The 27,192-nt window shown below is 39.0% G+C and overlaps 1 protein-coding gene across 1 annotated transcript in view; it reads left to right on the top strand.

The window, feature by feature from the left end:
• LOC128367544 (receptor tyrosine-protein kinase erbB-4-like) overlaps positions 1-27,192 on the top strand; it is a 319,149-nt gene that overhangs the window by 165,183 nt on the left and 126,774 nt on the right. Inside the window, exon 3 of the mRNA XM_053328130.1 lies at positions 20,554-20,740. Within this exon, the coding sequence (XP_053184105.1) occupies positions 20,554-20,740 (187 nt within the window). The remainder of the gene's footprint in view (positions 1-20,553; positions 20,741-27,192) is intronic.

Raw genomic sequence — 27,192 nt, 5'->3', positions numbered from 1 at the left:
CATTTGCTTTAACATTTCCTCACTGCTTGTCATTTTCCTATTGGCTGTCAGATTTACTGATTCATTTAGTTTCTCCTTTTAGTCACACTTCGGTCCCTGTGCTGCTAAAAAAAAAGTGCAAATCAGTTTCCCCCCAGAATCTGGATCTGGTTTGGTCTCAAGGCAGAAGTAGCTGTTTCTGCCCATACAAGCCTCCTGGTACATGCAAAGGGAGAAGAGGATGGGACCTAAAATTGATCCCTGAGGGACACCAGAATGAGTAGGAGCCAGGAGAGAAGAGTGGAATTATTTATTTATTTATTCATTCATTTATTTATTTGCATGAAACTTCTCTCAGAATTCTAAGAAAAGTCTCATGCAAATAAATGAATTAATAATAATAATAATTATTATTATTATCTAATTAATTCATAATGCATTCACTTTAGAAAATGATGCTCCTGTAGTGTCACGGGGAGTAACACAAAAAGAAGACTACCGTCATATGTTTACAGTGAAAGCCTTAATTCATTTTTCTCAAATAATGCTCATTGTGATAACTGCATTTCTGTGTTTGATGTTGTGTTGAATTGTGCGTTATCTCAAGTGAGTGGTGTACAGCAGCGCAATGACTTGTCAAGTAATGGCATGGTCCATCAATCTGTATGCATGGGGGTTGCACATTTACACTGTAAAAGAAGCACTTTGAATGAGTTTGTAAAGTAATGCAGATTGTATCACAGTTAGGATAGTAAGATAATTGCATGTTTTAGATCCCCTTTAGTTGGTCACCCCTTTAGTCTGCCCCGCATGAGGGGTTCTTCAACTATTTTGAAAACTAATAATGCTCAGATGAAAAGTCTTACTGACACATTGTGTGTGTGCACACGCACACACGCACACACACACACGCTTTGCTCATACTGCTGCTTTTATGTCTGTCTTAGTTTAGGATTTTTTCAATTTTGTGAGTGTGTGTGTCGTTTTATCTAACTTTGGCACAAAGATCCTAAGTAATGCAATTTCGTTCCTCTGTATGTATTTGTTTATATGTAGGTGGAATGACAATAAATAAACTTGATACTTGGTACACACACACACACACACACACACACACACACACACAAACCATAAGATGATAGTACTTTTTGGGATAGAGCAGTGCCGGACTGAAAAGAGAGACCGTGAAGAGAAAATGCAGAACTGCAGTGTGACAAGAGTCCACGCTGCTTCTCTGATGCCCGCCAAATGTTATATATGCCTATCTCTGCGGCCTGCCAAAGGAAAAAAAAAAAGAAAAAGTTGAATGATAGATCAACTTCTCAGGAGGATCGAAATCAATTTCCACCCACCGTGACTTAGATGAAGGAATCCTTTTCAAGAATTGCTGGTGTTAAGGCTTAGATGGTCAGTGTACAATAGTTTTTTTCTTTTTTTCTGGAACCAGACTCTGTTCTTCTAATTAACAACACCCTATTGATAACAGCACTTACTGAAAACAGCCACCAGCACATCTAATCCTCTCTGGCTTTATTAAGGCCCCCACCTACTTTTTGTGCATTCAACCTGTGCTGGTGAGTTGTCTCTGCATGATAATAAGGAATCCTGTGAATCTGGCTTGCCTTCTCAGAGTGGTGAGACTCCATCATATCTCTATCAGCCTGTGACTTCATTATTGTTTCCATCTTGTTGCTATTGTTTAAACTACAATCACAACCTTCTGCTAGTTGTAATGGAGAAGATAGTGTTTCTTGCTCAAGGGCACCTCAACAGTACTATAGTAGCTGCGCCCTTATTGCCCTGGCTGAGCAAGTATTTAAACTCACAATTTTGAGATCATAGTCCTGAATTTATAAAATGTAAACTGTTCCTATGAAATACTTAATTCTGGGTTCATCCATGTTGCCTCTACAGTAGGTGACAATACCACCACAGCGGATTAACCATAGACTGTATAAAAGAAATGGACGTAACACCCGTGACGTCACCCATTGGTTTGTGGACTGCTGCTCGGAAGCCAATAGTTTCGAATCTAGGCAGCGCCATCTTGAAAATTTCAGGTGCATGCTGGGGAAAAATAAAAACACGGATTCTACTTATATGGGCAGGAGGCGGAGTCATGGGCGGAGCCAACGGCAGAGCGGGGAGGTTGCGATTGGTTGCGAGGGCTGGATCTCGAGGACATTGGTCAATCAACCTGTCAATCACGACGTAACCACGCCCTAATGCATACCCTGCTTTAACGTCAAATATAAAATCAGGGAGGCCAAAATTTCACAAATGAAAACCAGACTGCATTGAAGAAGGCTTTAAACTAGCGATCGAGACCATAAACACATTTTGAAAACATGTACTGAGGTTAGAAATCAACTGAGAAGTTGGTGAATTCTCCATTGACTTGTATAGAGACAGAAGTCCTTTTGAACACAAAACGGCCGCCCCCTGGTGGCCTTTTGATATAATGCAGCTCTAAATTACTTCCGCGTTGGCCTCATTTCAGAGGACCAGAACTCCCCGCCTGGGATTAACGTGTTGCGCACTTAAGCAAAGCAACCATTATTATGGTAGCAGAGTGGAACTAGACACATTTACACTGACCATGAAGGCAGATATGTTTGTGTTCATCATGGTCTGCATTCACCTCCTTCAACAGATTAAGGTTGTCCGTGTGAATGTGAAAGTTATGTAGTCTCAAAGCACTAGACTGCAATTGGTTATGACACAGGGTTTGAGAAAAAATAACAAACATACTGCTTCTATTCTGTCGGAGTAGCTAATTATATTATATTTATGTAATGCATTTCTTTACGTTTAATGCAAACATTAAAAAATCTTTCTTCATGCTGCATCTAGACAAGGAAGCTTTGGTATGGTTAAGGTGAAGGAAAGGTCCTGTTTATGATAAATTAAATATGTTGGCAAGGTAAGGGTTCAGGAGCTTCACTTGGTTAATGTTAAGTCATAAAAACACAAATGTTAATTGAATGTAAGTGTTGGATGGTGAATTAAGATCTCCTGCATAACCATTTACCGCCCTCACTTTTCACAACAGACTTGACCTATGTGGATGTAATTCCTTGGTATGCTGACCTGAGATGCAGGTCATGGTGACATCTGCTACAAGTGCTTTATTTGTCACTCTCACACCACTGTAGCACCCTACATTCACACTTAGGCTGAAAAGTACTCAGGCTGTATTGCTGCTGATTCTTGTTAACAAGAGCAACACACATTCATCATGTTACCTGATTATCTTGTTTACCCATAATTCCCCTCTCTCTCACTCTCTCTTCCTTTGTGTGATTGTGCCTTCCTTCTGCATTTCCATCCTCGCTTGCTCTCTACCCCCCACCTCGAGCTCTCCTTGTGCTAACTAGTGAGTGTTTGAATAAAAACTCATTAGGATTACATAGCCATTTAGCTAAGTGACACAGGGTGTAATTGTACCATCCATCAATTGCTGTGTAATAACACACTCGGAGGAGCTAAATGTTGATTAGCCTTCAGCCAATTCCACCAGTGGCTTTTGGGAATAAATAGCCACTGGAGATTGGATGGGATAAGGGGTGCTGGGTCGCCTTGGAGGGAGCTGCGGTCAGGGGCGCTGACCCATGCAACATATATTAACTTGGAAGTGATGAATAATAAGTGTCCAAGACAAGCAAAGTCTCACTTTTTGTCCTGTGTTATTGTCCTTTTTTTCACTTTGTCACACACCCACACTCATCACACTTTTATTGGAAACAAACCAGTGATATCTGATATTTTATTTTTTGTAAAGCTGTGCAACAACGTTTCTTTGCAGTGTCAGTGATTCCAAATAGCTTCCAATGAGGCTGGGACAGAAAGTGCCTCTATGCAAGTCATGGAATAAGAGGTTGCTAAAAATGCTAACAAACAAACAAACAAACAAACATAAAACTTTCTTGTTTTATCTTTTATCTTCTAAAATTTCAAGGTGATAAAACGTTATTATATAGTTCATTAAGAAATATTAATTAGACTTAGAGCATGAACATAAAACCAGGCAACATGTTTTAGCTTTTCAGAAAGACTGATTAAAGAAAACCTTCATGAAAAACTCTCAAGGCCAGATTTTAATGCAGATGGGTGCTGCGGTTTTTATTGAGGTTGCAGCCGCAATGTGCATGTATTCAGTGTCTGATTTACTAACAAAGCAGCTCATTACGCAGTCAGTGACTGCACCTGTGACTGCCCTCCAGACACATTCTGTGAGTCAAAGTGAGTTCAGTGGCCACAGTTCAGCAGTGGGATTTTTATGTGACTTCACTAAAATAAATTAGTGAACTTAGTAAACATAGTGATCTTGATTCCAAAATATTTGCTTTGACAAACTAAGAAAACCTCACATATAAAATCATATTATAATCTTTAGCATGTTCCTGGGAACATGTTGCAAGGAAACACAAAGGAGATGAACTGAAACAATAAGACACATCAATCATTCACACAAGGCACCACACAACCAGTGGAGAGAGAAAGAGATGAATACACATCAGCAGGTGGAGTAGTCCAGAGGGGAGCAGGTGGAGGTTAAGATAGAAAGAAAGAGATAGATGCACAAACGACACACAAAATGCCAGCCTGCACCATCATTTTGATGAATACACAGTGTGTGTTTAGGGCAGAATGCATCACAACAGCAGACAGCACACATTTAATGTAAAATCACATGACACATTAATAACAACTTTATTACAAAAAGAAATATGAGTACAGTTAAATGGAATTGTTTCTGTTAATAAGTAAAGCAAATAGTCTAGTATTTAATAGAAACACTATTATTAAATAATACAATAAATAAATGACTTAAATATTAATCAAATGAATTAAAATACCAGCAACATAAAACATGAGCACATTTGCACTTTCGTGAAGATTTCTTAATCCTCTTAAACAGGTCATGATTTTTTCAGAGCAACTTCTACTTTCTCCATGTTAAAATATTTAGGCTTCCCGACAGCAATGTTCAGAAAACCACAGCAACAAAAAACTCATTATTTTTTTGTATTTAGTTATTTATTGCATTCTGACACTTCCAAACAGAAAGATCTTGACATTTTATTTTCTTTGTTTTGGATCGTTCCTAAATATTTCCTAATCTTTTTAAGCCTACATAAAAAAGAAAATTATCTTTTTACACAATGAGAACATTCTACACTTCCTAATAGCAGTATCTGGGGGGGAAAAAAGTTTCATTTTCCTACATACTCATGTGTTTTTACTACTCTCTCCTTATAACTTTCAGGATGTGTTGTTTTTAAAAATGTTAAGAGGTTACTCGTGTTGCTGCTGAGTGGCACTCTTGTCACAAATAGTGCATCTTGCTGTATTTTTATCTACACATGAACAGCAACACAACACCACTCAAAAGGCCCTCTGTTATAACAAAATAATTCTGTAGTTTGTTATTACAGAGACACCATATGTAGTCATATGGATATCCATATGTTTATGTAGGATTAGCACGCTACTGACTTTATATGACTGCTGTGAAGTCTTTCCGAGTTATGGTATGGTTTCCAATTTCATAGGCCTCCTATAAGTCCTTTCTTACTCTGTGAGTTCTACACAGCATTACAGTGAGTAATCCTTGCTTAACTTGTTTAATAGCATAATGCCCCTTTGTTCATCTTCTCTCACAGGGTGGGCAATTTGATCAATCAGTATAGGTATGACTATTTGGGGCTGACTGTGGGACAAATAAGGGCTTCATTATTGTGACTGAAATACAGAAAAGGCCTTCCATAGCCAAACCTAGAGCCATGCAACAGGGGACTTCATTGTTCGCGCAATCTCTCTTCCAAAAGTAATGCTGTGTCATTTGAAGAGGAAGCACAAAAGAAAGCAAAAATCCTCCTATTAGGAGGTAGTGGTGGAGTTTTTTTTTCTATTCAGAGTGATTCAGATTCTTCCTCCAAATAGATGAGAGAATAACTTAATTGCTCATTGAGTTGATGACACTGTTTTATGCAGATAATATCCCATTGCTTGACAAGGACACTGTAGATAAAGGAATTGCAAAAGAAGAGGATTAGAGAGAGAGAGGGAGTGTATGGAAAAAGAGAAACATAAAGAAACAGCAAGAGATAGAGAATTAGAAAGAGTCTTTTTTAGTATAATTGCAGCTTTTACCATGCAATGAATGCATTGAAGGGAGCAAACGGTGCCAGCTCCACCCATGTGAGCCATCATGTCTTTATCACTAATGGACCAGTGACTACAACTGTAATTACATAGGCTTTTGTCTAGATGTGCACAACTATCTGGGAGGCAAAAATTGCTCTCTACATCTCTTTCATTGACATCTGCAGTATATGGAAAAGTTAAAAAAAAAGAAGATAAAACCAAAAGAGACAATTCAATGAAAAGACAGAGAGACAAAGAGACAAAAATAGAGGGAAAGTTGATTGGAGAATAGCAGTTCAAAGATGTACTGAAGAGTGGTTGGGATGATGTGTCAGATTGCTGATATATGAAGATATTCCACATACAGTCATTTGAAATCTGATACGGATATCATGCAGTTTAATTACAAATTCACTGTGCACTTGACCATTCTCTAACCATTTGCTTTGCTCTTACATAACACAGCAATAATCCAATCACAACTTTGCACAGTACTGGATTAAAGGATAGGTTCCCACTTTTTCAACTCTGTTTTAAAACAACAGTCAGGCAACCAATAACCCATCTGAAGTACCCTTATGCATCTGGAATATCATCTCCAGGTGTGGTCAAAGTCACACCTACTGTGAGGAGGAGAAACAAAACATGGATTAATAGATATAGAGACACACTTGAAACCGCAGAGGGTCCGGCCACAGCTCCAGTTTCTGATTGTGAAGTAGTTCACTTCTATGTCATGCACTGTACTGTTGGTGCTCAAACAGGAAATGTCCATTAAAACAATTAAAATATTCATCATTTTTTACTTGTAACAGCTCCAACTTGCTCCCCCATTTCCCGTTTACTAGCCCTAAAAAAGACGACAATGCGCCCAACACCAATATACTCTTACAGAGAGACACGCATGCATACACACACAACTGTGTCATGTTTGATAGCGGCCTCTGTCTCAGGAGGGTCGGAAAAACATTACACAAAAGAGAGAATTACTTCTTTCAACTGGCGAACTTTCAGCTGATAAACTCTCTAAAACATCCTTTCCAAATTGGAAAAAAAAATTGTCTTTTTTTAAGTGTATTAAATAGGACCTTTCCAGGGTCACACTGATTCATTTCAATACATTAGATCTGTTTTGGTGCTGATACTGAGCATATTAAATAGATTGGGTAATGTCTATGATGAGTGTCATTATAAATTTCAGTGTTCCTGCCATCAGTTGCATTAATGTGGTCTCAGAAAGTGCCACAGCAATCCTTGGCTCTATGTTACCTTGCATAAAAATGATTCAAATAAGTTCCATAAGGTGAGGTTTGGCAACACCAGTATCTGATTGGCACATGAACACATTTTCTGAGTTGAGATACTACTGGGAGGGAACAATTTGGATCTTGCACTTCTTTTGCTGTAAATTTTCACAGCAGACGTAAAAGACCTCTGAGACGTCTTTACCATAGACATCTCTCTTCATTCTGAAATATTAAAAGTTCCTCTATACTCGCCTACATGCTCCTATATGCTAATATGTTTTATGTTATTGCTTAACATGATCTCCAAGTAACATTCGGAAAGGCACATCAGTTCAAAGTGTTCTGCTCTAATTCCACCATAACACTTCAACATCTTAATTAAACATGATTGTTATCTGGGTTTCTGGCTGCCAAATAAAGCTCCATGGGCTAGATACAACCACTCTGTTGCTCTATGTGTGAGTCTGTGTGTATGTGTGTGTCTGTATATGAGAGAGAGAGAGGACAGCCAAGTGGGTCAGAAATCAGATTCCTTGGTTCCCTGTGGAGAGAGCGAGACCTTTATCTTCAATTTCAGAGAGATCCTCTGTGGTCAGAATAAGAGGCCACATCACCTATTTCTCTTTCATTCTTATACTAGTTTATTTGGGCCATCGCTTAACTCAGATGAGACAAGACAAGATGTAAAGAGGGCATTTTAAGGCACATTGTCTTGCCAGCCATATCGTTTGAACCTTTTCTTATTTCACGCTCTACTTTTAACTGCATTGATTTTATCCAAATCATTCATCTGTGTTGTTTGGTGCTTGGTATTACTGATGGTAACACCTGTTTGTCATGTCATGTTTTTGAATGTTTTTCCCACTTACATAAAGATAAGATGTACAAATTAGAAATCAGTTATCAATGAGCTAGCAGATACATGTGTGAAAGAAGTGTAAATTCACCCTAAAAGGAAGGACAGCGCTCCAGGTCAAAGCATTCTGTTATTACTTCAGGAAGAACATTTGCTCACTCCACATATGTTTTTTGCCACTTGTCATCTGCATAATACAAAATACAAATGAGAGATGGCATGAATGTATTCAAAATCTGTGGACCTGCATTCACCCTTTGTGCCATTATCAAATGTGAAGAGATTCACAGAAAGAAAGAAAGCAAATAATTCTTTATTAATAATGAGTATGACATTCTGGCATGTAAGAAGGTACCCACTCCACACTCTAAACCATCAACACCCAGATTAAAAGCACCTCAGCAGTTAGTGTGATTGAGCCCTACCAACTCAAATTGCTTTTAAAATGTTATTTTTTGCCCTAAGACAGAATCTTTTTATGAAAATATTGCATAATTGGACAAGAGTTTAGATTTTAGAATATCAGCTGTCAGTTTTCTTATGAAAGAACATTCTTCAGTCTTAGACTTTAATAAATACTGTTATTTCAACAAAACCAGCAGACTTTTATACTAGCAAATGCTACCATGATCCCTATGCAGGTTGTGACTGTGAAGGTACATAAATTCCTAGACTGAAACCTCACCTTAAAGCAGCCAGTGCTTCTTCTTCTCCTGTCCTCTTAAATTTATAGAGCTGTGAGGCCCATCAACCTTTATTAGCTAATAATGCTGTTAGGGCCATTAAGCGTGGCCGAGGCTACCCCACAGCAATGCTTAACAACCTCACTGGGGTAGTAGCGGAGGGCAGGAGTAACAGGAACGTTGTGTGACCCACCCCACCTCCCCACCAGCACCACCACCACACAACAGTGTCTGACTAGACTTCTAATTTGATGATACTAAGACCAGCATAATACCCCCAGAGGGTAAATGGCATGTCACTTAAATCTGGCAAAAAAAAACTTAGGGTTTCCAAACTGTCTGATCTGTACAGCTTACATTGCACAATGATGAGAGGGAAACCTACACTTTCAATCTTACATTCAGAGATCATTTATAATCACCTGCTGTAATGCCCAGAAGGTTTCCTGCAGATGCTGGGACCTTAGTTTGAGAATGAATGTTTTCTATGTTTCTGTGTTAAGATGCCCTGTCCAAATAGAAAGTAAATGTGCTTCATAGAGTGGATAGTAGACAGTAGATGATTTAAAGCACCTGCAGGCACTCTTTAGATAGCCGCACTGAAATATTCAGTGAAGGGCACAATGGAGTCTGGTTACTCCCAAGGCCGTGGGTGTTGTTTTTGTTGTGCTGTGCTGGGTCCAAACTCTTAGAAAATGGTTAGGGGATGGCCGCTGTAGATCAAAGCAGAAATATAATCAACTGTGAGGGAGAGAGAGCCCTCTATTTTATCTTCTCTCCTTGCTCAGGGCTGAAAACAGACTGCTGTTGAACTAAAAGTTGATAAAGGGAAAAAGGAGAGTACATTTCACTTGTTTTTGTAAGTGAAAATGCACATGGTCTGTTTTGATGAGTTACATGGACAGCACTCAGTTCCTTATTTTTACAGTGTGAAGTAAACATGAGGCGGCTAAACTGAGCCACTTATACTAATTGCCTACTGTTGCATCAAGTTTTTGTACACCAAGAAGAAAATGGACCATTAAAGTGCAGTTTGACGTTCAATTTCTTAGTTGATCGTGTAGAACAAGTCTCGCTGTCACATCACACACTAATTAATGGCTGGTGGATTATATTGGTGTTTATACCTACAAAGAGGGCATCCATTATAAACAAATCACAGTTAAGTCTCTCTGCTACCAAGGTATTTGTACTCCAACAGTGAAGAATGGTATACTTAAGAGGACCAATGGCCTCTCCTCTCATATCTTAGTCTTACAGTACTACTTAAAGCATTACGCTGGCAACATCTGTTACCCTGCATATTTATATTACATGTAAAGAGTTACATTCCACGGTATAACGTAATACAGAGTTTAAATATGTTATATAAATTGTAAAGAAGTAGCATTTCATATTTTATCTCTATTTTTTCTTAACACATTTACAAAGTGACTGATTTACAGAGATACAAGTACATGCAATAGACAATAATGACTTAAGAATAATAAACATCCATCTTGCTGAGCCTGTAGGTGGAAAAGAAGTTGTATCAACAAAGACACTTTGGGAGAAAGCTATGTGCACTATTACTCACTACCTGTGTCAGTTAAATTTGTACATCATGTATATGTTCACCAGTCAGTCATGTTTAAGGATACCAAAGGAAAAGAGAGGCAAAAAACCATATACGTTGACTCTTCAGCATATCAATTACTTTTTTAAAAGGTTATCTTTTTTTCTTACGGCCTCACTTTGGCCTACTGGTGACATACTGTTGTTAAAATTTGACTTTATGATCGTATATTGATGAGTTTGCATAACATGTACACACTTATGTCTCACGTTCTTAGCAGAATCATTGATAAAAAGGTCACAAAGGTAAATTTGAGTCAAGACACATCACCAATACAATGTAATCACTGTAAACTTTTATTATCGGGCAGAATTCTCTTCTACTGAAATAAAACTTAAAGTGCCAATGGGATTTAGTTCCCAGGCCTGATTAAGGAGCTAACCATGGGCTACATGGATCTAGGACTAACTCCCAACCTACCCCACCCTCCCACACATCAGCTCATAGTAGGGGAGCGTGGGGAAGTGATTACTCTCGGATTAAGACTTGCCTCGCCGCTGATATGTGCGGCATAATTGAATAATGGCTGCTTCACCCGAACAGTCCCAATGCAGACGGGCCTCCCAGCCTCGTCAGATCGGCACAATATTAACCATGACACAGGCGTAACCAGAACGGTAATTAATGCACTGAATCAATTACAAATTAGTCCATTTGGAGTATTCCCCACAGGAGTCCACTCATTACCGGTGCTCTGATGGAGTCGCGAGTTCTCCTCATGGGAAGGGGTGTCACTCCACTGTTCACTCCTTCTATCTGTCTTCATCTCTTTCCTCAAGGTAGGATGCTGAAGACAAATGGAGGATGAAATTGATGCTGCCTGCCACCTGGAATTACATTTCAAGTTATTAACATGTCCACTTAAACTACTACAATAACATGAGATTATTGGTGTTGTCCAGCTATAGAAGTGTGGGAAGTAAATAAAGGTACCTTTGAGTACCAATCTGCTACAACCATGCTAAGTGTCGTTATATCTATCATAGCTTCAAGTAATAGCATACAGAGCAGTTTGTCAGTTTTAATATGACTTTTGGCAATTATTGACCTTTTAATGTTGTTCTTTTCAGGAAATACACAACCCTATTAGCAGTCATTCCCTATTCTAAAACAGGACATTTCTATCTTGGCTTGATAACTGGAGTTGGTTATTGGGTGCTGTCCTGTTTAAGAGTATGTCTCTCTTTTTACTCTGTATTGATGTTAGCATAAGGTGAACGCCACAGTATTTATTTTCCTGCCAAAGGTGAAAGTCGGTCTTAATGATGGTGGGCTTTCTACGTAAATTTAGGAACTGTCACAGAGCTGAAATGGGAAAGAGCTGCCACGATGAGAGACAGTGAGAGAAAGTATATGGGTTTCTGTGTGTGGGGTCTATATTTACCTGCCCTTGAAAGGCAAGGAATATTCAGGATATATATATATATATATATTTTTTTTTTTAAAGAGGAAAAAAAAGATGAATTATTTTCACTACTGCACATAAAGCACATTGCTGTATATTTAGTTTTAAATCATGGTTTTGACTGTATGGTTTAAACCTAAATCATTTAAATGTGTTAAACCCATTTATCAAATATATGGGAGGCATTTTACCAGCATGGCAGAGTCATCCTTTAATTTCAATGGGAGAATCTGATTAAGAACAGTAATGGTAGTGCCAGACTAACGTACCACTTTATGCAGCAACCCACGCGCATCAGTGTTGATGACTCATGGCTCCTGACTAAGGAAATGTTTTGTTTTTTAGAAAAAAACAACAGTTCATATGGAGCGGCTTGTGCTGTGGCTGAAGTTCAATTTATAGTGCAGTGATTACATCAGTTTGAGAAAATTACTAAAGGGGACGCTGTCTTGAATCAAAATGTAGTTGAAGTCATTCGGTACATTCAGCTCACGCTTACATTTCAGTCACAGTCAAAATATTAGTGTTTGATTTTATTCCATTTTCCAAAATAATTCCTCAATTGTTGTCCTTCCCTTTATTTTGCCGTCAAACACAAAAACTAAACAAGTCATTTTTAGGTTTTGTGGAACATCTGTAAAATCTATTGGTCTATCTATGTAGTTGAAGACAGGGATGTGCCAACAACAGCATCACAAAAAAAAACAGTGGTGCCCCATATTAATCATTAGAATTGATTATTCTTTAATTTCAGTAAAATGTAGGTGTGAGCCGAATGTACCGAATGAGTTCAACTACATTTTGATTCAAGACAGCGTCCCCTTTAGTAATTTTCTCAAACTGATGTAATCACTGCACTATAAATTGAACTTCAGCCACAGCACAAGCCGCTCCGTCTGAACTGTTGTTTTTTCTAAAAAACAAAACATTTCCTTAGTCAGGAGCCATGAGTCATCAACAGTCATTATTAATAACCAAACACATTCCTTTCTAGTCTTACATGTATGGTTGCCTTGTAGCAAGGCTATCACCAACATTATGGTTTCTAGTGATTAGTAAATCCCTATATTTTGGTGTCTCTGTGACTAGACTAGATCTAAAACATTATGGTGCTGCGTAGTGAGACCATTATTTCTAGTTACGACTAGGTTCCAACATTTGGTGTCCCCTTTGTGAGGCCCTTATTGCTATTTCTAACAGTAACAACAACCAAATTTGCAGCTAGCTCTGAAGCACCCAGGCAACCCTGTAGCTCTTACATACATACATACATGCAGGTCCTCTGAACACTGCTCTTGGTGACCAGCTGTTGATCATCGGCCGTCAACCGAAGGCACATGACTTTGTGAAAAAGCACTTTAACCGCCTGCTGCATGACATCAGCTATCATCTTCACCGCTAATATTTGGAACAAGTATCTGCCTAAATCCTACCTTGCCCCACAACTCGTTCAGAGTTGGTTACATTTGTGTGTGAATTTAACAACCGAAGCATTTGTGCCTGTGTACATCTGCATCTGTATTTGCCGTACACAGCCAGTGTATGAACTCAGACGTTAGCTGTAAGCTTTATAGCAGTGTGTGTGCACTGATGGTGTGTATGAGAGTGTATGGATGCCAGAGTTCACGTGGTCACACAAATTGCTTATTGATGAATATGTTGAGAAAAAAAGGCAGGAATTTTGTAGTGTCCTTCCAAGAAAACCTGAACTTTATGTGAGCACTCTCACATCCAGATACTTAAAGGTTCAGATTGGCATTAAGAAACACTAAGTGCCTGAGCTTAGAAAGACTGATCTGGTTTCTTTTTTTCTGTTACTATCTGCCCTGTTTTGGAGAAGATTGTTTCTGAAGGGACTGATATTGCAACGATGCACAGTCTCCCTGCCATCACCTTGACAAGTCATGAGTAGACTGAAGCCTTCATCTCCCACCAGCTCAGCGGGTCTGTGGCTCTTTGGATAAGGGGCTCCTCAAGATAGGATCTGCTGAGGGATTCCTTCATGCTGTGTCTCCTGTTGCACTATCATCAAAGAGCCTCGTAACAGCACACATTTATGGCTGCACTTCTAGTCCCCCTGCTCCTTCTTCACCCTCTTGGTCTCCTGTTGATGGAGCTGGCTAGCTGCTGGGTCTAAATTTTGCTGCTGCTGCTCTTACTCTTTGAAGTGCCTCATCAACAGCTCTGTTGCATAGTTGTCATTTAAGGCCAGCTTTTTGAACCTCGGGTCCTATATTTTGGTTTCATAGAGAACTGTGGAACTTTCATTCTATAGATGCACATAGAACAGTCACCAACACTTGCATTTTCCCTGTGGTTACTGTTCCTTCTTTCTGCTGGTGGAGTATTATTCTCTGCAGGCCCTTACACAGGAGCAGCATTTTGGAAGCACTCATGTAGCAAAAAAAAAAAAGAAAAAATAGTAACTCAGAAAATCCTTTATTTTAGTATGTGGTATATGGACTTTATTCACTTTATTTTTGTCTCCTCACTCACATTCACCTCTAATATGCACCTGTGATATGCAATTACATAATACCTATGTGCACTGATCTCCACAATGACCTAAAAGGGTTCCACAACAGTCCATGTTTCTTGCACTGCCTCCCATTCTTCTTGGATCTGAGCACAAACAGGTTTCATTGATAATGGCCAGGGCATGTTGAGAAGACTTAAGCTTCTCTGTGGCTATCATGCTTTGATGAAAGAATTCCACTATCACCTTCATTTTGTCCACAGTGGGCTTCATTACCTCCAGGACATCTCTTACCATCATGTTGAGTGTTAGCGAATGTTAAGCTAAGTGCTAGCTTCCTGAGTGTCTATGAGCCCATGAGAGCGAATCACTGACTGAACGACACCGACAGGAGAGATATGAACGGAGTGACTTAAGTATCTGGGCTTAATCTCTCTTTTTTTAATAACAACGTAACGTAGCCCAGTTTGTTACATTATTTCTGCCAAGCTTTTAAACATGTTTGTCAGCATATTGGGTCTTTATTGTAGCCCTTGCTGAAGGTGAACAAAAAATGAAGACAACAAATTAGCTGATTTAGCCGGAGTCTATTGTCTATTTATCTTCAATACATGTAAATTTAATGTCAAGGTGTATACACATTAGCCACTGTTGTATTGTACATAATCATGAAGTTGCAGCTATGTATTTACCTTGAACTACTGTGTTGTGTTGACTGCTCGCATGATCGTTTGAGAACGAGGAGCTGAGAACCGTGCATTATGATTCACAGCTAAACAACGTTGTACCGGAAACATGGCTAATGAACTAATGAACTAACTATATGAACCGATTCTTCCTCCCGAACTGACCAGCAGGAACTGAATCTCGACAACAAATCATGAAATCCATCACTAAGCACAACCAAAAGGCCCAATTTTGTTAACTTGCTCAAATTTAGTTGATTTGGTAATTTTATTTGATGTTTGTGCTTATACAATGTGTCAGTAGGCTACGTAGCTAGATAGTACCTTTATATGTCTGTGTTATTCGTGTTTTTTGCTGAAATACAATCGGGAGGCTGCACGGGTTGTTTAATTTAGAAAGACAGACAAGTTTTATTACTGTCTGGTAAATAAAACTGAAAGACTAGCCCAAACTACAAACAGATTTTGCATGGGCACTGCACTAGTTTTTTAATTTGGGTTACATCCTGTTCACTCAGTAAAAAATGGTTAATACATTTGAATTACTTCACAATGCTCACATATAGGATCTTTAATACAGGTGTTTGTAGTGTTTTGTCCACCTTTGTGTGTTTACATGATCATCTCCGTAGTCAGCCTATCCTCTCTGAGTTTGAACATCATGGAGTTTTCTGTCAATGATTCATGCACCTTACAGGGCTTTCTTGTCATCATGCTTGACAAGTAGACTGTCACATTGTCACAACCAATGACACTCAAACACTGACTGAACACTGCACACTGCCTTGGTGTTCATGGCATACACACTCTTAACAGGGACTTCTCAAAGTCACCCATTCTTGCCAATGCCCTCCAATAATATCTCAAACAAAAGCTACTTACATTGATTGCAGTGAAATATTTCAGACAATTAATGTTCTATAACATTATATTCTTCTGTTAAAGTTATTTTTTTTAATAAATAAAAAGGCCACGCTTACCTTAAAATTAGGGAAATGTTAATTTTATTTTCCTCATTGAAATCACCAGTGAAATCCCCCACCTCCCAAAAAAAAAAAAAAAAAAAAAAATATGACCCTTTGTAAAGGCAGGGGAAGGACATGGAACACCAACAGAGAGGTTTATAATCTTCCATGTTGCTTGTTCTCTTTACTGTTTTCTAATCTCACGTGACAATTCCTTTGTACAGCCACACAAACACACACATGCACACATACACACACACACACACAGATTTGTTTCATGAGACATGTGTGATGTAAGAAAACAGAAGACATAATTCCTATTCATCTTCAAAGATGAGTCATCATAATAATCTTTTCCAAGCAATAAAAGACACTTGAGTCATGCATATACATACACTCTTGCACACACATCAAAGGCAGCATCAGCAGGTGTTTGAAGTGGCTCACATTGGGTTTGAGCCACTCCAGAGGGATTGAGGTGTTACTGGGGAGCTGGTGGTTTTTGGGGCTGGAGGTGGGCACTTAGGCGACTTAAAGCAAAGCATGGCAGTGCTGCTGCTGTGAGTGAAAAGAAAGCTCACAAATTCCATCAGTGAAAACTCTCCTACTGGGAAATATTGCACTCACACAGCGCCAATATGATGGTATAATAAAATCATATTATAACTGACTTCCTGAGTGATATGACTTATTCACAATGAAGAGTTAACACTCATCTTTAACGATTTAATGTCAGAAATGAATGTCAAGACAGTAATAAAGCCTTTACTTTTCAAAATGGGACAATTACCGGCAATGGTTGTTGTCAATTACATTGAGGACGATCTCCTGGGAAAATGCCGGAGGATTTTCACACTTACACATGTAGACATTCCATCCGGATTCTGTGTCTGTTTACTGACGTGGATGTGAGCTCAGGCAGAGAGTTTAGGGAAGCGATATGGGAATAGAGGATGAGGGTTTACTGAAGCAAGGCAAACCTTAAGCCCTCCCAAAACACTCCTGTGTTTCTGACACCAATGACCGCAGCCTTGTGGAGCACATCAGTACACCTCAATATGTATGGAAATGAGAGACAATCATGCTAACGTGTGTTTAGTCTCTTCAAACATGCTAATGGTGACATAACACTCCACCACCCCTCCTCAGACCCTTTGCTGTCTCTCTCACTTTTCCTGAACTGGAACAGGTGTGGTTTTAAATATGCATTCAAATATACATAGAAACAATCTGATCTACTTGACTGAGCTCCTCCTCCTGCACTGTATCCTTCTTCTTTGTCTTTCTTTCCTTATATCCTTTCTCCTTCCTCCCTTCGCTGACTCTACCCCAAAACGTCCCTCCTTCTTCCTTCTCTTTTAGAAGTTGAGGATTGAAGGACTCGATTTCAAAGCCGTGCACGTCTCAGTGACTCAAGTGAGGGGTTTGTTCCGCTGCCACACTTCCGCTCACAAATGCTCCAGCTTGGGGAGGAGGGAGAGGGGAGAAATCCCTGTTAATCTAGTGAATCTGGCTCTCTCTTTTGTTCACTGTTATTGGGACTCTGACGCATTGATCTCATGGGAGGCAAGTGGGGTGTGTGTGAGGTGGTGGTGAGGTCGGTTGAATGGGGTGGTTGCTACACACTTCATGTCTATGTGCAGTTGTACAACAAACTACTTACATTAATTCACAAAAGGGATTGCTGAATTTGCACCCTCCCTCCTGCTGTGCCTATATCATCATAAAATGTGACAATGTTAACAACTGGAATAGAATATGAAGATAGACTGCATTGCAACTTGGGTTTGAGTGAGATGAGGCTGGTTGTAAGTCACGAGCACATGTATCAAGCTATTTTTGCTGCAAAAGATTCAGGACAACAATGGGTCATGTTATATTTAGCAGATAATTTACTGTTCTAATTGTATTGTAGCTAAAATGATGAGGCCATGCAAGACTCAGGAATAAATTTAGCATGAGCACACACAAAAATGAAATTACATTGGCACCTGTGCCAAACTCCTGTGTATTAACTCGGTTTTGAATATCAGATTCCAGCTCTATTCCTCCAGGGACTTGTGTATGTTACAGCCTGCTTTAATTCAGGTGCCTGTTTCCCTGAAGTGGGCATATGGTGCACTTGGCCTGCACCAGTGGTGGTGTGGGGGTTGCTTGTTTTGTTGATCGGTGTTTAATGAAAGTGACCACGCAGAGCAGATTTGGCCATTAGCTCAGCAAGGGCCTGTAATCACTACAAGTTGTTTCCCTTTTTTCATGCAGTTCATTATTGAACAAACAATCTATGGAGAGAAAAGCATGTGTACCTGCCATCTTCTTTCTCCCTCGTTTTATTTCGCTCTGCAAGACTGCACTTTGGAAAGTATTGATTTGGTGGCTTGAAAATAACAAACCAGCAACTGTGCAAGTGCAGTAATAAAAAGGCTCACAGAATAAAAAAAATAAAAAAAAGTAGCAAGATGGTTGTTGATGGGAAGGATAGTTTATGGCACAGTTCCCAAGGCAATGTCTCTGGACGTCTTAGACTTGGTGCTTGTCTTACAGGAATGACCTAATAGGGTGAATGTAAATCATTCAGCAGACCTCAGATCTTGGCTAGTAAAATAAAGTTCAACTCTTTGTTCACTGATAGCACAATGTAGAAAAAACATCAAAGTACTTCATGCACACTTGTCTCAATAACCTACCATTATTCTGTAAATGTTAGAATATCACTTATATCTACGCAAAGTAGCTAACTTGATATTCTTTTCCAGCTAGTTTTAAACAGATGAACACATGCACACAAACACACACTGAGTATAAATTCCCCATCACTCTTTCACATAAATACGCATAGACTCACCAGACTCTGGCCCGTCTGTTTCTATTAATGGTGATCAGCAGGGTAATGATGACAGAGCTCTGACTGTGGCTTACTTACTGGTGGCTGATGGCCATAGTCTCTGACAGCTGTCAGCCGCCATGACTACGCTGCCAGGGCCCTCCTTAGGACTTATTTCTGCTCAGTATATCAGCTGCAACAGCACTTCACATACAAACTTGTTGATTATCAGCATCAGTGGGCCAGCGTGGAAAGACTTCTCTGACCGCTTGTCTACTAATGACAGCCACCATGAGGGTAGATGGGAGAAAGAGGACACAGCCTGTCGCTTTGATTCATGCAATAGCAACTCCAACTGGGTGGCTCCTTGCCAAAGTCTCGACAGTTGTTATATCCACTCCTAAACGTCATTTAAAGTGTGAATCTGTGGCTGTCCTTGTGGCTCAGTCACCCCAGGCCGCGCCCCAGGCATGAGAGCTGAACCCTGTGCCAAGTTTTGCAGCACGGTCACAAACCCTGGAGCAAATTCTCCTCGCTCAGATGCTCTAACTCAGCTCATTGGCATGATTGAATATGTAGAGAGTGACCTTGAAGATAGATGCTGTCAATGATCTCTCATACTTGTGGCTTTCCCCCCTTTCATGTTTTGTTTGTTTGTTTCTTTTTCATTATCTGCCATTCACTCTACTTCTTGAATTAGTAATACTGGGCACACACTGTAAATAAGATTTGTACAAGGATACAAGATAAACCCATCACTTGATTCTACTAAGTTACTCAAATTTGCAAGGGATTGGGACATTTAAAATGCAAAATACATAACAATCTTGGCATAAATCTCAATGTATGAAATGGCATTGGTCTTCTCCGCCTGCCTAATTATAGCAAAATATTATACATGAATTAGGTCTATATGTGACTTCATTCAAGCTTTACAAAAATGTAGAGACATTGTAAAACTATGCACTGTATCTCATTGCTAGTACAGTAGTTGTTGTTGGTTAGCTGAAATAATGAGCAGTAATGGACTCATAGCTTCTAAGGCAGCACAGCTGCTAGATGGTGTAGTAGTTGATATACACTCCAGATACTGAACATATTTTTCCTTTAAACACAGGACAAGAAAGATCTATGCTCCTTACCAAGTTGCTCCCATCATCTGACAATCTACACTTTAGTATCTCAGGTTTATCCAAATAGAAAACATATCTGAATAAAAGATCAGCTCCAGCAGAAAACGTTGCAATGACTTGTTGTTGCGTGCTTTCTGTTGAAACAGATGATGATCAGTGCATTCATTGACAATCTGTGAAAAGTAATGCCTAAACACTTGTCAAGCTCTGTACCTCAGCCCATCTGAACTTGAAAAAAACAACCAAAAACCTGATGTTTGTTTAAAAATCACAAATGTAATATCAGAGTAAGCAAACTTCCGTGTCGATTATGTGTCTCGGCAGCTTGACAGCTGTTTTTCTCTCTATCCTCCAGATCCTCTGTACATGTATTGTACAGTTGAATCAAGAATTTTAGATTTATCAAGAAAAAGTGTTTTTTTCTCCTGTCATGTCTTTCATTTGACAGGAAGAGTTCCTAAAGTGTTTTTATTTATGTAACGTTTAAACATGTAAAACATACTCTAACACCTCCCTCAATAAATCTGTCCACAGTCTATCCGAGAAGTGACAGGCTATGTGTTGGTGGCTCTGAACCAGTTTGACTATCTGCCATTGGAGAACTTGAGGATCATCCGAGGAACCAAGCTGTATGAGGACCGCTACTCTCTTGCAATCTTCCTCAACTACCGACGTGATGGAAACTTTGGCCTGCGCCAATTGGGCCTGAAAAACCTCACAGGTGAGTGAATCTTTTCTGTATGTGTACTGTGTTTTGTTGTTGGTATGTGAAGAGTCTGATTTACAACCCACTCAGCATTTGACCCAACCATGTTCCATAAGAAGTTAGAGACAATTAATGTGATTGCTGATACAAAGCGTACTACAGTAAGTAGGAAAGCCATATGTGGATGGCTCTGGCTCTTTGTGAGCAATGGATCCTTGTGCTTTCGGATTTCCTTCGAGCATCCTGACCCTGAGGTCAGAAAGAAATGAAGTTCTCGACTTGATAAATGTAGAGCTTTTCCACTACAAGGCTAAGTCGAGAATGTCAGGGAATGCCAACTCATGATGTGTGAAATACATGATCAGAGATGTCATTCACTAATTTTAAAGTTAGATCCAACCTCGCAAATCTTCTGAGTGAGTGAAAATGGAGAGAAAAGCAATTTGTGTTTTGGTTGAATAACAATAAGTAGAATCTTTATCAGTAAGCCTTGGTCAGTTATGTTTAGCCCCATGGTGCAGACACTGCAAATGTTTTCTCTATTTTTTGCGCTTGAGTGCAGTCATAACAAAAATGATTCCCCTTATTATCTTTTGCACATAGGGGAGCATGAGAAATGAGATTTGAATGATTTATTAGTTAGCACCACAAAGTGCCATGCATGTCCTTGTTGATGAGCAATGTCAGTATAATGTGTTTTTTAAATGACTTTTGCTTATCTCACTACTGGGATGAGCTCCTAGGGCAATCAAACAGGACTGGTGGCACATAGTTCAGAGCAACCATGCTTCCATCCAGTGATGTTTTGGAAATAATATGATATAAATATATATATATGACATATGAGCATGATATCATGAATAGGAAGGATATACTGAAGCAACATGAGAAATCTGCTGTCTTCTGTATAATTATAAAGTACACATTCAATATTGAAAGAATGGAATTTATTTTGAATTAATTTAGATTTGTAAGGAGGAAGCACATCACACAGCTTGTGTCTCTGTCGCTTCCAAACCCTCTTTCTAAATAATTTAGATGTCTCTCATTGTTCTCTTCAACTTTTTCTTCCTGGTGATCCCCCAGAGTTACAGGAAACAACTCAGCCGTCCGCGAGTGCATGTGGAGTACAGTATGTGCTTGTGTGTAATGTTCCATCTTGTATTCCTTCTTGTATGTTGCACTATACTTAGGGAATAGCATTTGTCCAGCACCACAGCTGCATTTTTGCCAAGCCAGTCCTTTTCATTGTGGTGCCAAGTTGAAGCCAGAGCTAAGGGAGCCAGGGCTGGACTCTGTGAGAAGCTGCTGTTTGATGTGCCATCCGTGGCCTCAAGCCATGAAGTAGAGGGGAAGTTATGCATGGCCTGAATCTGCTCTTACTTCATAACTCTGACTGTTTGAGATTCACACTAGTATCTTTTGTTGTTGCTGTCACCCTGGTATGCGCCTTGGTATTTTATTCAGGTAACTAAAATTAGGGTTTGATAGCATTTGTATGAAATCAGAATCTAGTTTTGAATTACTAACTAAATCAGTTTGCCCTCAGCTTACAACATTATCACAAAAGCTTATGGTGATGGTTGTATTGATTGAGAGGGCAGAACCCTATAGTGTTGAGTGGCAACATAATTCTTTTTTCACAACCCATAGATAAAATATGAAAATGAACTTTATATAGGAAATATATTGATTAAATATGCGATTAATACCTTCTACACCTTGTTTATCACAAGCTATTTTATCCAAATACTGGATAGGTCTTGATTCACAAATTTTAAGTTTATTAGCTAAGATTATTAATGAAAGTTTAATTGGTACATTTGGAGTATGCATAATGATATGAATAATCCTAAATGGTACACCTTAGGATACTGAGTATATTTTAGGAGGCAATGTTAATGTCCAAAGAAAATACATATTGTTTTAAATATTATATTAATAAAATATTATATTATATATAATATATATTATATATATTATATATATAATATATATATAATATAATATTATTATATTATTATATAATATTATTATTTATATTTTTATTTTTATTTTTTGATACAAATAAATAGTTCATAAATAGCCCAAGTTCAAGTACATTTTCCACAGGGCTGTTTAGGACTAGGTCTAAATTTTTTGACCCCTGAAATATCAACTTCAACAACAAACTTGTCTTGGGGGGGGGGTCTATCATATCACTGCTTTTTGCACAGATGGCCTCGACAGTTAAACAAGCTCTTGCTGGAGGGAAGAAACAAGTCATTTGTGTCCCAGATTGCTCTGCTGCAGTTGTCACCATTCTATAACTTTGAATCATCGAGATAGATCAACTTCTGTACATCAAGCAGCACAGATCAAAACTCTGGCCTTCCTTTAAGTGCTTTAGTGAGTTGGGGACTAGCTGTTCCATTCATTATAAGGCCTTTGATGTTGCTGTCAAATTAGTCCATCGTTCCTCTGCCAGCAGCTCCCAGGAGAAATGTAAAATGATCGATATAATCCATAAGCAACATATATAAGAGGATAAAACGTATTAACTACATAAGGGGCTAAACGAGAGAAGGCACAGTAAAAGACCCCTTCAGTGATGAAACCCACCCGCATTTCTACTTGGGTCGAAATTGCCTTGGATGAAATCAATTTGTCGCCAGTATATTGTAGCATTGCACTTATTGATTTTTCTGGTGCACTCTCTGCGAGCTGTGAATGAACTCTCTGGATTTGAGGGGACTGGAGGATGTGGTGGATGAGGTCTCTGGCTGAGCAGGGATAGGACTCCCTCCGATGCACCTTTCAATCAAGCTTAGCCAAGTTATCCTCATGAATATGAAATATAAGGCAAAGTCAAGCTGGGATAAGTTGAGGGATGGTGTGTGTGCACAAGGGTGCAAAGAAGTGAATAGGGAATGTAAAAGACAGTCTTTGTGTACATGTGGAAAGTTTAGTTGTGTTGTTTGTTTAATAGTAATGACATTGTGGGGACTCACCTCCCACTTAAGGACAAAAACATCCACACATGGTTTTTCTTTTCTTTTTGTTCTTGGGGTCTACAAGTGAACCTCCTGATTTGCTGCAGAGAGAAACTTCAAATACATTCTTCTTCCCTGTAGCCAAAGAAAAGCTTAAACAAAGCCACCTCTTGACATTTTCAGAGTTCCTCATGACCCACAGTGTCTTCCCTTCTGTTTAGGCAAACATTATCAGAACTTCCGTCTGAATTCACACCGACCCAAAACAGCCTCTGTCCTTTCACTTGTTAATTACAGCCTGCTTCCCTGGCAAAATAATAACAGCCTCAATAAGGAGCACAACACAGATGAGCTCTTTGATTTAACACATTTTACTGCCACCCTGCATTCCCTCATTTCATCCTGTATGATTTTTTTTTTTCAGATTTGTTTAGTGTTGTTGATTCATTTTTCTAACCACCCTATGCCTGTGCTGTGTCTGTCCAAAATGAAGCATCCAATCTGAGTCCCCATCTGCTGAATGATCCTCTCTCGTTGCATGCATGTACACAAGCCTGTGTTATACGCCAAGGCGTTATCCACTCCTTCATGGCCCATCTGCTCTCTCTTTATCTATCCCATTTTCTGTCTTTCTTCCACCCCTCTTCCTTTGGCTCTCAATCTCTCATCATATTTCAGTTGGCTGTCTTGATTTGTCACATTGATGCCATTTACACAAACGCATTCAATGCAATGTTTGTACCATTTTGTACTTTATGTACCACTCTTGAGAGTTAGAGTCTTACTGTGTTGTCCAAAGCCTACTGCAATTATTTGAGGGTGAAATCTTAGTGAACGTATGCTGTCATCGCTTGAACTTTTCCTGTTTTGCATCTTATGAAAGGATGGGATGGGGCAAGGTGAAAGGGACGATTCGAGTCAGTGCGTTTCCCCCAGACAAGGGACTGCTGAGAGGGGGGGCATAAAATTGCTGCCTTTCTCTGATCCCTGAGACTTCCATTCACTGTCTCTACCAGGAGAAGAAAGAGCAATTCTGCCACAGGAGGCAAGATTGGTTCAGTGCACGTCACCAGAATTCAGTCGGGCCTCTTGCCTGGCAGCCCACAGACCTCAGGTCTCCTTCAACTGTGTGTCTAATTGATTACTTCCCATGCAATTACTCCCGTGTCACACTCAATATTTCACTGCTCCAGGAAGGGGGCAAGAGGGACTTTCTTTCTGAAGGACGACATTCATATTGTCACATTTGTGAGCCCCTAATGTGGATCGTGAGGAGGCACATGTTAAATTGAAGTCCGGAACGGGCCATCAGTGGTGGTTGGTGTTAATTGATTGCTCTGTAATACCACTGTGTGACAGAGATAGTCAGACTATTAGAGCCAATGGACAGTCTGTGGTATGCCACGGGAACAGCAGGGGTGAATTTCTATAAAAAAAGTTATATTTCAAAGTTTTGTTTGTTTTTGCGTCATTATAACTAAACAAAGCTAACATGGTAGGATACTCTTTATGTTTAATATATCCATACTTTTGGCTACCTCTGCCGATGATGGCCAAGTTTCTGCACATTTGAAAAATAATACTCATATCATTTCAAATCTTGTTTTTCAAATTGTAGAATCCTTCTGTGCCTAATCTCAATGTAAACTGTAACCAGGACAACTATCTGGATTATTTCTGGTATACAGATCCATCCACAGTCGTTTACAGAATGGCTTAAGGGTGCAGAGTTGCTTTTGTATTTGTTGTGTTCTCCACTCTTTAATAATGTGATGTTTCAGATTTCATAAGCAGGGAATAACTGTGCTTTATGAAATATTAATGAAAAACAACAGCACAACCTGCTTTGAGAAAGAAAAACTAATAATACAAAATAGATATTTGGTAATTAAAAATGAGTGTGTGTGTCTGTGTGTATTGCACATATTATATTGCTGGACTCTGGTCCTTAGCACAGTTTTTGCTCAAAATTCCCTTGTGTCAAACATGGCTCCCTTTTCTAATACAACTGTTACAAGACTTGAAAAATGTTTTAAACACCATCAAGGCGACCGTTATTATATCATATTTTGGCAGCTATGTATTTACCTAAAACAGGACCTTTCCCTCACCCTGACTCAAAGAACTAGAGACTGTAAGAACTGTTTGGTTAAGCCTTTAGAGACCATATATAAATTCATAAAGGAGAGAAAACCATTTGAAAAGTTTTTAAAAGATGGATAATCATTGCAGTTAAATCAAATTGACATGCTGTTGCTAACTCTACAGTTTTAAATCTATCTAATCCATCTATATCCAGCCTCAAACTGACTCCTCATGGTGCAGTATACGTCCCATAGCTCTGATATTACAGTCCTTATGGCATAATGTTTGTAATTCCTTAGAAAGATGAAGCAGATTAATGATTGTAATCTTTGAGTCTTTTATGTCTGACCTGTTCATTTGTTTACTACTTCAGTGTGGTCACGCAAGGACTGATACTAGGTCAAAGCACATCTAGAACCTATCAACTGGTTTTATACATTTAGAAATTGATAATATTTCAAATTAAGCAATCTAATAATTTGCTTACAACTTTTTTTCTATCTGTTGGACATTAAAGAGCACAAACTGTATCTCTGTGCCTCCCCTGAAATCTCTGCCTACAAATAAATAAATGACCCATGATTTTTATCTTGAGATGAAAGAAGCCATATTTTCTCAGCAATATATTCCTATTATAGAAACATTGCATGTAACTGTGTAACTATCAGTTAAGAGATAGTTGAGAAAATGGTTATCTGATGCAGCTACCTTAAGAGACACCAATATTTTTTTTTTTTTGATAAACAACTTGTTATTGTTAATATCAGACATTTCAGATGAATCTGAGGAAAACACTTTTTGAAACAAAAGTGTTACTTGGATGTGTTTTCTTTAGATGTTAATCTGACATACAGACCCAGTAGTTATGTATTTCTATTCTGGGAACCATTTACACCTTAGTTTTGTATGCACGCAAGCATGTTAGTGTGTGAATACATCCGTACAGTTGTTCTCACATGTGTAGTACAGTATGTGTCTGTTTCCAATAAATAATTAATATTGCCTAAGCTCATAATTGCATTTGGGACAAGCCTAAGAGGACACTATATTCACTGATTAAAAATATTGTCCAGTCCAAGCTTCTACCTCTGCCTCAACTTTTGTCGACTTGAAAAAAATATTCATTGCCTAAACATGACTATATACCCTTTATTAGCAGTTTGCCTTCCAAACTGAACCTCTACGGTCCACTGGAAGTGAGAGCCAACTTTCACCTCATTAAAAGTTAAAGTAGGCGTGGAAGGAATTTTAATGCCAATTAATAATCAAAACACAGTCCCTTTCTCTCTGTCTCCAACATTCCCATCCCCCCAGGCTATGGCTTAGATCAGGCTAAGATCTGCTATGATGTAGATGTAAAACTAGCTCAGAGACCAAGAGGATGCTGTTCACTTAGTTGAAATCTCTTCT

Source organism: Scomber japonicus, chromosome 11, assembly GCF_027409825.1.
Source record: "Scomber japonicus isolate fScoJap1 chromosome 11, fScoJap1.pri, whole genome shotgun sequence".
In the NCBI taxonomy this organism is placed as follows: Eukaryota; Metazoa; Chordata; class Actinopteri; order Scombriformes; family Scombridae; genus Scomber; species Scomber japonicus.
Note: the sequence above shows the minus strand (reverse complement) of the source record. Positions and strands in the feature narration are given on the sequence as shown.